The sequence below is a fragment of the Antennarius striatus genome, chromosome 4 (genome assembly GCF_040054535.1).
Source record: "Antennarius striatus isolate MH-2024 chromosome 4, ASM4005453v1, whole genome shotgun sequence".
Taxonomy (NCBI): Eukaryota; Metazoa; Chordata; class Actinopteri; order Lophiiformes; family Antennariidae; genus Antennarius; species Antennarius striatus.
The window spans coordinates 3,143,957-3,158,026 of NC_090779.1; the positions used below are offsets into that span (position 1 = coordinate 3,143,957).

General features: G+C 43.1%; 2 protein-coding genes across 3 annotated transcripts; both read left to right on the forward strand.

Annotated features, from left to right (window-relative positions):
- Positions 1 to 285: 285 nt before the first annotated feature.
- Positions 286 to 2,268, forward strand: acd (ACD shelterin complex subunit and telomerase recruitment factor). Of its 2 annotated transcripts, none has more exons than XM_068313653.1 (2): positions 286 to 420; positions 485 to 2,268. In XM_068313653.1, exon 2 carries the CDS (start codon positions 519 to 521, stop codon positions 2,118 to 2,120), a length of 1,602 nt encoding a protein of 533 aa, XP_068169754.1. In that variant the 5' UTR covers positions 286 to 420; positions 485 to 518; the 3' UTR covers positions 2,121 to 2,268. The 2 variants fall into 2 exon arrangements, with proteins under 2 accessions (XP_068169754.1, XP_068169755.1); XM_068313654.1 differs by having other exon boundaries at positions 304 to 420; positions 505 to 2,268.
- A 5,964-nt stretch (positions 2,269 to 8,232) lies between these two features.
- On the forward strand, positions 8,233 to 10,290 carry foxl1 (forkhead box L1). The gene has a single exon (XM_068313527.1). It carries the CDS (start codon positions 8,359 to 8,361, stop codon positions 9,643 to 9,645), a length of 1,287 nt encoding a protein of 428 aa, XP_068169628.1. The 5' UTR covers positions 8,233 to 8,358; the 3' UTR covers positions 9,646 to 10,290.
- The last annotated feature ends 3,780 nt before the right edge of the window (positions 10,291 to 14,070 follow it).

The window sequence follows — 14,070 nt, forward strand, 5'->3', positions numbered from 1 at the left end:
AAATCGCGACCATAAACAGACAAGAGTAGCACTAAACTACTTCCGGTGTGCCTAAAAATATATTGACAATGTCATTTACTTTTACCACGCTTCTAGTAATAATAACGACCCCAATCAATGGCTAAAAAACACCATTTAAAGAGTACATTTATGGCGACATTGGCAGGCGTGCACAAGAGATAAAATGGAGTTAAAGAAACATTTGCACTTTTATTTTGAAGAAAACATTTACTTATTTCCTGCAACGCAATTTCCGGTAAGGTGAACCCGAGGCGGTCGTTACCACTTCAGACAAATATTTTGTGCGGGATTATGTTGCGGTCAAATGAACTACTATTTTAGCTGCGTCGGTGATTTTGCACCCAAAGAAAGTAACGACGTGGATCTGAATCGTGAAACGGAACTAGATCTGAGATCGCAGTGAGTTTTTTGTATTTTGGTGATCGATGCGTTGACACAACCAATGATTCTCTTGTGATCACAGGTCATGTTTCGTTTCTTGAGGACTTGTTCCTTGGATGCTGAGCTTCAGGACAATGTGTGAAACTCCAAACACAGCCCATCCTGCCCCGATCAGACAGTCTCCTTGGATCGAGCGCGTCATCCTGAACTATGGCTGTCAGGAGGGGGACAGTCTCGGCCAGCTCCACTCCCTGGTCCTGGCAGTGGGTCGGATGTCTCAGTCCCAGGCCCAGGGCTGCCCCGGCACCACGGGCCTGCTCTTCCTGTCCGATGGGGTCCTCCAGATTCCTGCCCTCCTCACCGCATCGGCGTGGGAGGATCTCACGACCTACGAGGACAGAGAAACGTTGGAGAGTCTGGTCGACACCGTGGTGGACATCCGGGAGTGCCAGCTGCAGTTCCACATGTCCCCCGAGATGACCAGATGTAGATTCTACCTAGAGATTAAACAGCTGAGTGTGAAAGCAACCTGGCCCCTCAGACCCAGCGTCCCCAGCTGCACCACGCTGCCCTCCGTCCAGCAGAAGATCCGAGAGACGTGGATGAGGTGTCCGGCGGAGCAGGAGTCAGAGTCGAGCCAGTCTGGGTTCGAGTTGTCCAGGCTGCTGGAAGAGTGGCGGGACGACTGCATGCTAGAAGTTCTGGAGGACATCCAGAAGACACTGATGGACGTGGACCCGCAGGCGTCCACCTCGACTAGCTGGGATGTTGATCGGCTCAGAGATAAGGGAGCAAAATGTTTCACTGCCCCCGTCGGGTGTCTTCTGATTCCAGAGGGAGGTGCTCAGCAGCTGGAAACAGCAGCAGAGAACACGCCGCCTCTTGTGGAGGATGACATGTCTTATGAGAACACGATCTCAGGGTTGATTAACAGTGACATCACACCTCGATCCAACCCTTGGGACATGTTTCCTCCACCAGGATACTCCTCCTTTTCCTCCGAAGCCTCCCCAGCAGCAACTTCACCCCCAGCCCTGCAGAATCCCATCGGCTCTGAATCTGAAGTCGGTGAAACTGCCAACATCCAACCTTTTGCTCAGGACTCAAAGGAATCGAGTGTAACGTCACAGTTCAGTTTCCTGCCGCCGTACCAGAACCAGCCACACTCTTCCAACCGCCTCGCGACCGCCAGCTCTTCATCGTCAGCCCCCGTTAGTCTGCTGGGACCCTCCACCGAACCGAGTGCCACAGACAAACGGTGCCCCAACAAGACGCGTCCAAATCCTCCGACTCTAGACCAAGACAAGGAGAGGGTTGAGAAAACATCTGCTAACTCAAAGAGGAAGAGATGTGATTCCACACCAGAAAGAATCATAAGCAGATCGGCTGAGGAAGAGGAGGAGGCGGCGATCAGCGGGAGTCCTCCATCTTGGCTCTTTGACTCTCATTCAGGCTCCGGTTCCAGAGAGGACAGTCTTCACCAACAGGGTCCGGTGGACGCCAGGCTGGTCAGGAAGTCTCCTGTGGTCCATGGCGACGGCAGCCCCTTCTCCTACTCCTACCACGCCTCTGCACACATTCTGCAGGATTTCAGTCACCTGGAAGTCGCTGATTCTTTGCTGCAGTGGGCTGTGAAGTATCTCGTCGCTCCGCAGCAGACAGACGATCCACAAAAAACGTCCATCCAGAAGCAGCTCAGACAACAACAGTTAATTTAGTCTGTTGTTCAGGGTTGTAAAGACATGATGTTGTTTCGTAGTTTATCTGCGGAGGTGGACCATCATTTTGTGATTTATAGATGTTGTGTTATTTTTTAAAAAATGTGTCTACCTGGATGTCATTATGTGATGGTGTGTTCTTTTTACTTCCTACATTTTATATTGAAAATAAATCACTAAATATTGCCTTACATCACGATACAGTCAGTGGCAAACACATTTAACCACGTATGAATCATGTGGGAGGATTCTTTTCTTTCACAAAGACATTTCCAGCTTGCTGGATTTTATTCTCATCTGACAGTATTTCATGATTTGGTTCCAAAGCAGTTGTGTTGTTAAATGGTCTTTAATCTTATAATATGATTTAAAGATATATTTTAAGTCGGTTACTTTCAAAGTTGAGTGAAAATATTTTCTTATTCTTTAAACTTTATGGGGAGAGCTTCTCACTGGATCAGGCTGTCAGACAATATTTTCACAGACCGTCGTTTAAGGTACAGAGAATATATAACTAAACAAAATGATAGACCAGCATAACAACAACATATTTTCTAAATATAATAAATGTGAATCCAATGTGTTTCAACTTTATTAGCAGTGTTCTCGTAACGTCACGCCAACGTTAGTTTTTTGTTGGTTCTGCTAGCTTGGGAGTTCCAGTTAAGCAGTAATCTTTGTTAGCGGCCGGAGCGGCCCCTTTAAGAAGGTAGTCATGTGACCGAGGCAAGCATCTCCACAAGAGTCAAGAGTGACTCATAGATGTGGAAACAAAAGAGCGTTCAGAATCCAATCAGAAGCAATATAAGTTCTGGATTCCACGACCCGGGGGTTGGGGATCACTAGTCTAAGTAGTCCACATATTTTTTCTACTGGTCCACATCAGTGTAAATGGCTTAAACCTGGCCTGTCGCCTCCCAGTCCATCACCAACCTGCTGGCTTCTGTTCCATGCAGCATCGTGGCCACCAGGGTGTCTCTGCCATGCCTGTCACATGATCTCAATGAGAACCTGCTGTCATCTGTAAAGAGAACACCGCATGTTTCTGACAGACACCTTTTCTTCATTAAGTGTTTAATCCCATTAACAGATATTTCAAAACGCTTTAACAGACAGAGAAACCCAACAGAACCCTCCAGAGCAAACATGAGGGAAAAACTCATTGAGGAAGAAATTCTGGGCAGGACTCGGACTCTTGAGGGCGGCCATCCGCCTTGACCGGTTGGGTGTCTCACTTTGGCCTCTATTTCACCTGCTGTTATTTAATTGGCACCAAGGCACATATAATGAAATGAGCGCATCGATAAACCTGAAGTTTATTTGACATCAAATTCCAGGATAATGAAAATCTGTCCCTGAACCCGCGCAGCACTCTTCAGCCATCAACCATGAATGAACAGATGGTCAGTTTCCTCTTCATCCACATGGTGGCGCCAGACCCCACATGAATGAGTGATGGACTGAAGAGGAGGGCTTCACTGCAGTCACAATACAAAGCGTCCAGAGATTTTATTGTGACCAACGTGGACCAGCTTCTGCACCGCAGTCAGTCAGTCAGTCAGTCAGTCAGTCAGTCAGTCAGTCGGTCAGTCGGTCAGTCAGTCAGTCAGTCAGTCAGTCAGTCAGTCAGTCAGTCAGTCGGTTGTCAGTAAGTTAATTTTTTTGATGCGGTTTAATTAATTGTTTTCTGAAAATTATCCTTTAGTTACTTAACCATTTAAAGCCTGAACCAATAAAAATTGCCAAATAAAAATCTCATTAAAAAAGGCTAAATGGGACCTTCTGATAAATTTGTCGGAAAAATTGCAAAAAATTGTATAAATGAGATTTATTTTATATAATTATGGCTAAATCCACATTTTTTGTCAGTATATATTTGGGGGGTTTTTTGGGGGGGTGTCAAATTTTTGATGTAGAAGTCTCAAAATCCTGAAAAGCCGAGTGAATCGAATGTGATCCCCTCAGCTTTACAGGCTAAAGCAGGATGAAGTCTTCTGAATGTTCTAAACAATGAAAAGATGTTTTTTCTTTATTCTCACATTATGCTAATTGACCTTTTGTAAGTGGCTTCGCTTCAGCTCGACATGCATTCATAGTGTTAATGGGTGATGAGTCTGATTTTTAACTGTATTTTCTTTTTCTTGATATTAAATCACCTTTAAATGATAGTTATGGTGCGTCTTTACCTTCAGCTGCTTCCTGACAGGACGGTGAGCTACGGCATCCTGACAGGAAGCCCCCTTTGGCTCAGAATGTCTTCTGTGGCTTTGGTTAGATGTTCAAGCTTCAGATTTTCTGACGCCCATCCTTCATCTTCGATGATGCAGAAAAATCAGTTAGTGGAAACACGATGTCTCGTTAAATGTCCTTCCTGGGTGCGCTGGAGGTTCTGATCTGCTGTAGCATCTCATTCTAACTGTGATGCTGTGGCTTCATGAATTTACGTGCAAAAGAGATTTATGGGAAACATAGACCTAAAGTGTGTACACGTCTGAGTCTTATAATGTGGACGAGAGGTCTGTTCATTCAAATGATTGGTCTAAAGACATACAGAATCATAAATGTAATGTTTTGTTACATATAAAGTTTAAAAATGTGGCTTACAGTTAACCACAATATTATCCTTGGAATCTAAGCGATAACTGCTAACAGTACTGTGTTGACATAGAGTATTAAAGATGAATAATTCTTCAACGTAGACCTTAACTTTAACCCCAACCCTAAAAAGCAAGAGCTGTCCAAACTCACAAGGGAAGAAATTCAAAGCTGTCTGCTTTTAAAAGTGTATTCAGAGGACGAGAAACAGAAACCGTCCAAAATGTCATTTTGTGATGACCTCAGATGAACCAAACTTGTGTTTCACGCATGTTACAATCATGAAGTGTGCCGTGTCAAACGTGTCAATGTAAATAAATGAAATGTTATTTTTGTAAAGCACGTATATCAGCTGTTTGATCTGCTTCTTGAACATTTCACCTGGTGAAACACAGGTGAGTTTGTTCTGGAGATAAGGAGGTGGTCACCTGCACACAAAATACCATCTGTCCACTGCACACGGCCGGGTATACAGCAGATGTGTGTGAATCACATTTAAAATGAAATGCTGACCATACATTTATTATCCACCTGATAAAAATACAGTTCAAGCTAAAATGGAAACATTTTTGGATGATGTTGAAACAATACCAGACTGATCATGTGCTGCTAATCACAGGTAGGTCATGTAATGTCCAGACGATACCCGATCACACGTGTGGAGAATTTTAACACAATTGCACATTTTTTTCTGTGTAGAATTCTGTCTGACATGCAAAATCTTTAGTTTGTAAATGATTTTTAAATGTGTTATCTCACATTGATTGGAAGATTTTTACAGCAAATACTCTTTGAAAACGTCAACTCCTGCTTTCTGTGACTTGTGCACATTTAAATACTTGAATGTTAGTTTAGTTGTATTTGATAATGAATCATGTTCTGCTGAGAGAAAAAGAGAAAAGACCAACTTCTGAGTTTATGCAACCAAAGCTCCAAACCCCTAATGTAAGCAGGAGCCAGCTGTGTGCACTTGTAAAGTTGTTACAATCCTCCTTTGACCTATAAACAGGAAAATACATAATATAAAGCATCACGCTCACATCTACAAATAATACACTGTCCACGTTGTCCTTGTAAGGCAATACAGTGGAAATGCCCGCCTGCACGCTTCATTTAGTTCAGCTTCAAGACAAACGGGGTCAGAATCGACGACATGTAACTTTATTGAACGAACGGAGTCGCCGTCAGGTGTCAGAATTGAACAATATCTGTAATTGTTTTACACTTAAAAAGCAGAATGTGTCTGGAATCTATCTGGAGATACATCCAACAATGTCATGATCCAGTGGAATAATATATATAAATAATAAATGACATCTTGTTCTTCATTCCCATTGCTTATTTTTTTCTGTCCAACTCCCTGGACGATGGGACCACCGCCCCATTACTCCAGAATAGAACACACCAGGCTAAACACGAGCCTGCAGCTCTGCAGCAGAAAAAACCAGGTGTGGTAGAGCCACGTTTGGTCCACGCGAAATGTAAATGTGAGGTCCTCCTTAACCCCCTAATCTGGCACGATGGACCACAACAGCCAATGAGCTCTCTCTGAAGAGCGGTCCATGTTGGCCGAGTCTCTCCATCATTCTCCCGTTCTGCTTTGCTCAGATCTTGTTGATAAGATCTCAAGATAGAGATCACAATAACGGTGCATTGCTCCTGACGTGATGGCCTCTATGTCCTGCAGTGTGATGAATCATTATTTTCAAATGTATGTACGCATGTTTGCTGTACCGCTTCCATTTGTGGGGAAAAAAAAAAGAAAAAGAGGTTTCTCCAAAGATGTCTGTTATTACCATGTAATAACTTTACCAAAGGAAAAATAAAGGAAAGAAGAAACTACCAGGAAACTGATATCAGTTCAAGTTGTTAAAGCTGTTTAAACTGTAATGAGCCTCAACAAGTTGAAATAAATCTAATCTAATTTTCAGGTTCCCTTAAAATACAAACAAATAACCCAAAAATGAACATAAATTTTTTTTATTATCTGCTGACGCCAGGGTTAATGGGACGTCAGGTGAGATTCCTTCATCTCCAAAACCTTCCTGAAGAAGATGGAGATTATTTTAAGGCCTTTTAAAAACAACAGGAACAAACATATCACGTATCTGGTGTAATCTACGTCTCCTAAAGTTCTTTAGATCCTGAGTGGTTCTGCTGGCTGGAGCCTGTGAGAGGAGAGATGAGGGGAATGAGAACCCGTGTGTGTGCATTCGTTCTTCAGACGAGACACGTCTGAAGGTTTAGGGGAAACTGTTCACCAGACCTCTGTGGGGCCTCCAGAAACTACAAATAAAGACACAGGGGCCACACAAATAAATGCAGTGAGACACATCATCACAACAACACACATATTTATTTCACTTTATTTATCTGAGATGAGTTCCAACCCGTATTTTCTAATTTCTACATTTTTTAGCCCCATTCTGATTATCATCATAAATATTGTTTTTATCACAACGATGATATCCAAGAATGAAAATTAAACGACATTGAAAAATATAATTAAATCTCTGACATGTAAATGCAGCGACTAATGAGAGACTCATTTTTAACCAGGTTAGAACATCGAACATAACAAATCAAAATCTAGTCACCTGTTAGTTCTACACCAGATCAGAACACGCCACATGTATCAGGTCTAAAGCTTCTACAGATCTTCTGGTTCTGAACTCTCTTCCTCTATGAATTCAGACATCAGGCTCCAAACCCCTGGAACAGACTTCCAGACACACTCAGAGGGGCTTCATGTTTTATGGTCCTATAGTAGTTATGTATTATTTATTGACTGGAATCTTTTCTGTTGGTCATTTATTTCATAGTAAAAATATTTATTATGTGCATAAGCTCATTTGTCTTTTTCTTAAACCGTTGTTCACTTTTGTTTGAATCATTTTATTATGTTAAGCCATTAATCAGTTTTAAACTTCCTTTTGTTTAATTGTTCGCTTGTAAAACACATTTTAATCGTACTCAAATGTGGAAGGTGCTCCATAAATAAAATGAAGTTTGACTGCTTGTCAAACATTATTATAACAACAGTAATAATTTTTATTCTTCTTCTCATAAGTTGCTGTCATTATTCAAACATGTTGCCAGTGGTCCATCGGGTGTTTGTCCTCAGATTGTCTAAAATAAAGGCAGATCCAGATCCCTAACCCCCATTCTGTTGGGGGAGGGCCTGACAAGAGTTCATGAAATTGTTTCAACTTTTTCCCTTTTATAAACTTTGTTTTATTTGAGTGAACCCACAGCATCTCCCAGAAAGAGCCCGGCGATGTTTGCTTGTTCTCTCTGTGTGAGCAACTCCGCGTCAGGGGTGGACGTGATATTTCAAACAGCACATCAGTGCGTTTATGTATTGGGTGCCCGGAAATTTTTCCAAATAAACACAGCTTGATTCAACCTGGGTGGGCAGACTTATCAAGCGACTAATTCTATAAACAGATGAGGGAATAACCCGGCACCTCATTGGCTGCTGGGCCGAGGAGGGACATGAGGGACTTTCAACGCAATGAAATTTTAATTAATGTGGGTGGGCTGAGAGCACCGGCGACTGTTTATGATGGACAATTTATTTCCCAGTGCAAAGTCAACATAACATAGCAAACGTACAACAATTATTAACATTTGTGGGGCCCTCATGAGGCTGGGGAGTCAGTCGGTGGAGGAGAGGAGCTCCGGGACGCGCGTCGTCGTCATGACTCTCTACCACAGCCGCCTGCCGCCGCTCGGAGTGCCATCCGCGGCGCTGAGTCTGTCCGCCCCCCCGCTCATCTATCTGTACGGCGGGGACAGCGGGGGGGTCGTGCCGTCCGGCTTGAGTTTCGTGTCGGCCCGCCAGGAGCCCCCGCAGAAGCCCCCCTACAGCTACATCGCGCTCATCGCCATGGCCATCAAGAGCGCGCCGGAGCAGCGCGCCACGCTCAGCGGCATCTACCAGTTCATCATGGACCGGTTCCCGTTCTATCACGACAACAAGCAGGGTTGGCAGAACTCCATCCGCCACAACCTGTCCCTGAACGACTGCTTCATCAAGGTGCCCAGAGAGAAGGGCCGGCCCGGCAAAGGCAGCTACTGGACGCTGGACAATAAGTGTCTGGATATGTTTGAGAACGGAAACTACCGCCGGAGGAAGAGGAAAGCGAAGAGCCAGCAGGAGGCTGTGGACTCCAAAGCCTCTGGACACAAACGCACCAAGGATCCAGGGTCATGCAAGGACCCCGAGTCCTCTCTGAAACCTCCATCTGGCTCAGGATTAGCGGAAGTACCAGCAGGACGCGATGTGGAAACCCAGCCGGACACCAAAGCAGCTCCTGTCGACAATAACCACACGGAACCTCCACAAACTGCATCCACACATCGACTAACGGTGTGTCCCAGCCTGGACACCTCTGCGTCCACCGGGCGCAATAACGCCGAGACCGGTGCGCGTCCCGCTCCGTTATGGATGGACAGTCCGAGCGCGCTTCTCCTCGGTGCGTCTCTGCGTCGAGAACCAGAAGAGAGGCGGTCGTCGTTCGGCGCAAGAGAAAGAGAAAGAGAGAGAGAAAGAGAAAGAGAGAGAGAAAGAGAGAAAGAGAGAGAAAGAGAAAGAGAAAGAGAGAGAGAAAGAGCTGCGCTCCGCGCTGTCAGCTGCACAGGTAACATCAGGTTGGCTCCACGGGCGCAGGACAGACCCAAAGGAACCGGTCCGACAAGGGACAAACTGAAAGGCTTCAGCATTGAGAGCATCTTGTCGAAAAGTGAAGACGAAACGCGCAGCAGCGCGACCGGTTGGTCCACGGAGACGTGCGCGGAGCTCCACGGTTCCGCCTTCAGTTCGGCCGCGGTGCTCGGCGGTCGCCTGCAGCAGCTGTACCAGATGGGGCTCCCCTACTGCTCCTACATGTCCCTCTCCTACCCGGACAAAGTCCTGCCTTTCAAATGAGCTCCAACTTGAATGTGTTTACGCGCCGAGTCTCTAATTAGATCTTCACGAGTCTCTGCAGGACCTCTGCCATCTTCTCCACAACATTCAGACACGTTACGCATGCGTAATTGTCAGGTTGGAGGTAATTTTTCACTAAGATTTCCCAAAGTGTTGCTCTTTAAATTATTTGGATGCTAAATTTGATGTTAAAATCAACAAATTGTGTAATTGTACAAGGCTGTTGTATGTCTAACATTAAGGGAAAACTAATGTCTCCACATTCATGAAGATGGGAACCTAATAAATGTGTTGGGATACGAATTTTGAATGTCACGCACCTGAGTCGCCTCTACATCATGTTGGAACCATTGAAGTTCAATTGTTCATCATGTAATATAAGTGTACATTCTGCCCTGCTCTAAACTTTACCTGTGACATAAAGTTTACTTTGGAAATAAAATGACTGAAGAATTTTTTTAATGTTTTGACCCAACATTGCCAACTGTAGTTTTTGGATTTTGTAATTAAAAGTAGTGAAAACAGAGACAGAGTCTGTGTGTATTTGGTTTTCTGTTGAATTTGCACTAAGAAGGATGATGCTAACAATATCAATAGAAAATCACATGCACATTATTTAATACATTTTTTGTTGAAAATATTATTGATAAAGACCAGACAGTTCCATAAATGTGCTGTAAGCAACAGCCGTCAGTTCAACAACGAACATCTGATCAAGATGCATGAAACGATTACATCAAAGGTGAATCATGAAGATTAAAAATATAATTTTAAAACTGTCCTGAGAGAATAAAGGATCAGAATGTCCCCATTTTTATGTGAAGTGGGTTTGATTCAGATCAAATATGTTAAAGAAAGAACACCTGAAGGTAAAGCTGGAGATGATTCCATCCAGATCGTCCAGTGAACTCCAAGTTAGTTGGAGTCCAGGTTTACAAATGACATGTTTCATTAGATGAGATCAATACAAAGTAAATCTTTCTGAATAAGTGACGCTGTTCCAATGAATGAATGAATGAATGAATGAATGGTATTTTTTTTGGAAAATGGAATAAAAAACAAAAAACAAACAAGCTGTAACAGACAGGAGGTGTTGCGTGTCGGCAGAGCGGTGTCCTCTACAACCACCAGTAGATTCTTTTTTAAATTTGAAATTCAGGTCCTGATTTCTTTGGATAATTCTGAAACAGTTTTGCTATGAATTTTAAAAAATCCAAGACAACAGGAACCTCACACAAAAAGCATAATTCCACGATGTTGCGACAAACTATTTATTTATTATTTTTATCACCCTTTCCCACACTCTTATAGACTGTAAAAAGCACTTTTGTGTCCAGGAACATGATGGTCTCCCTCAGCAGATGATCTTTGCCCAGTCGACGTGGAGCATTTTGTTTCTGACCAAATTCAACCTGAGTTGACTGAAGACCAGATTAAGTGTTTTTGTCCATTTCACCATCTATAACCATAAAGATCAAACAAACTGTTCCCCTCTGTTTACCAAGGATTACAGGACGATCCCTTAGGATCATCGGTTCTGGTCCTTTTTTATACAGTCTGTAGGACAGAAATGCAGCTGTAGCTTTCTGTAGAATGACACCTGCATGAAATCAAAGGGCTCTGCTGACAGCATCATTACAAACACAGAGCAGCCATGTCTAAATATAGGCCTAAAGATTAGATGCACGCTAGTCTGAAAAAGACAAATTGTGCGAGTCCAGCGCTGTGCGAATCAGGAATGTTTGTTGAAATAAATAAACTTCCTCACATTTGAGGAGAGGAACTCACAATCACAAGCATTTCCTGTGTATAGGATTCCTTTGGTCAGACGTGTAAATAAAACATGATGAAAACTTCAGGAGGGATTGGAGGGAGAGAAAATAAGAGGTATCTGCTCGGAGCGCCGGCCCGACACCAGACCCACCGGGGTTTGTTCCACTGATCTTCTGGTGACCTCCAGCATCGTCACACGTCCTGGTGAACGAGACAATGAGCTGATGGTCGCTGTGGGTGTTTGAACAGTAAAAGATCCTCATGAGAAAGCAGCTCAGACAGAAGGGAAGAACTCTGTTTGATTTGTTGTCTTTGAAAACAAACTGCTCTGATAGTTGTGGTCAGACGTCTTTCACCTGAATCATTAGCATGGAAGTTAAACTCTAACAGGAACACGGATCGGTTTTACAGCTGGATGTGATGCTGGATATGTCTGCACTCAAACCACAACATGAAGACCTTTTCTACTGCTGCAATATTTCACTGGTGGAAATAAAAGTATTCACATTTTGTTTATGAATAAAAGTTTATTACCTTCAGGTTAAAAAATGTGTTAAAATCAGGGCTAATGATTCATCCACATGTTTTTTTCATTTTAAATTTTTTTAATTTTATATACTGATTATAATCCCTGAAGAGAAATTAGTAGAAATTAGTAGCGCACTCTTGTAAGCAATCACATCCATATATATTAGTGTGTACAGGCCCTGAACACACACACACACACACACACACAGACAGACACACCCACACACACACACACACACACACACACACACACACACACACACACACACACACACACACACACACACACACACAGACACACGCAGACACACACACACACACACACACACACACACACACACACACACACACACACACACACACACACACACACACACACACACACACACACACACACACACACACACACACACAAGGAGCCTGCACACACGCAGTAGGAGATAGAGTGGCGTGCAGTTCCTTCAGGGTGCATCCTAATGAGCAACTTCCTTGCTCCAGGGCGCCTTGGCAGTGTTCGTGAAGTGAGCTGACACCTCCCACTGTCAGCTCACTCTCCAGGGGGGCTGGGTGGGAGCGGGAATCGAACCGCCGACCTTGTGATCATTGGACGACCCGCTCTACCACAGCATCACTATTGCAAGGGCACCATGTTCCGTACTAAATAAAATAAAATAAAAAGAAATGAAATAAAATAAAATAATAAAATAAAATAAAATAAAATAAAATAAAATAAAATAAAATAAAATAAAATAAAATAAAATAAAATAAAATGTACAATGCAAGATGTCTCGGTGAAGTGTGAAGTTGCTGGATGTTGGCAGGAGGTGGAACCCAGTGGAAGCAGGACAGCCAAAAACTGGAATGTTTTCCATTTCCATGGAAGCAGGTCTCCTGAATAAAAAGTGTATAGATCCTGAACTACAAAACCAGACCTACTAGAAGGAAGACAAAAATTCATAAATCTAATCCTGCTTTAAATCTTGTTTTGAGAAGAAAACCCCCAAACATATGCAGTATTAAAATAGCATTTTGGCTAAAACAAGGCTGTTTGACTGCATCAGTTAGGATGAAACCCCCTTTTTCTTGGTTGTCTTCATAGTGTTAATGTGAAATGTGAAGCAGCAGCTCTAAATGGAGAAGTAAAGGCCTGTCTTGATAAAACTTATTGTACCCCTTAAGAACCCACGGCGACACCTGTGTAACACATCGACCGTCCCCGACTCTTCGTTGTAAAACTTTACATCTGACTTTAACTCATTAAGTCCCCAATCGATATACAGTACATTAAACATCCTGGTATGATGGCCATGTGACAGTCATGTGACTGTGACAGGAAGTGTCCTCTCCAAAACGGTGGTATGACCTGTGTGCAAATTTCAAGGAAGCGGCTAATTACAAAAAGCTATTTTTTGATACTACAAGTAATTTCAAACACATTTAACAGATGCAATGCTTTGATAATATGTTTTATGTTCTTCAACCTGGTCTGACCATATTTGTTGAAGAAAATAATATCAAACAAGTTACAGAAATGTGGCTGTAACATATACTGTATGTCACATCGGGCCGTTAGCCTCAAAATAAGGACGAAAACTCCAGCTTAAGTCCATCCTGTCTGTCTGTCGTTCTCCAGGGAGTAGACAGTCGGTTGACTGACTTTTTTCTTTATTGGATATCTTTTTCTGTTTCTTGTTGGATATATTTAGGATTATATAAGTAAATAAGTCAACAAAATTTATGATAAAGCTCTAGATGTCTAGCTATGTATTAGCTGTGTATGATATGCTCAACTTTTACTGGATCATGTGAACTTTCATTGGATCCCAATTGCTTTATGTTAACAGATTTTACTCTCTGCTGTTGCTGAAATCCTTGAGTCACATCTCATCAGGAAGACCGAGTGAACGCCTGTACCAGTCGGTGCATTTTCAGCTGACTCAGCTCTCTTCACCATGACTCGATTCATCAGCGAGCCTCTTTAGCAGCGGACGGAGGCAGACCAGAACACCCCAGAACGGTGTCGTCGTCTCAGTTTCATGTATGGTCACGTCCCAGCTCAGCGCTAAATCACACAGTTTAAAGCTCACTGGTTCAAAAAGCCTCCTAATCCAAGTGTTTATTATA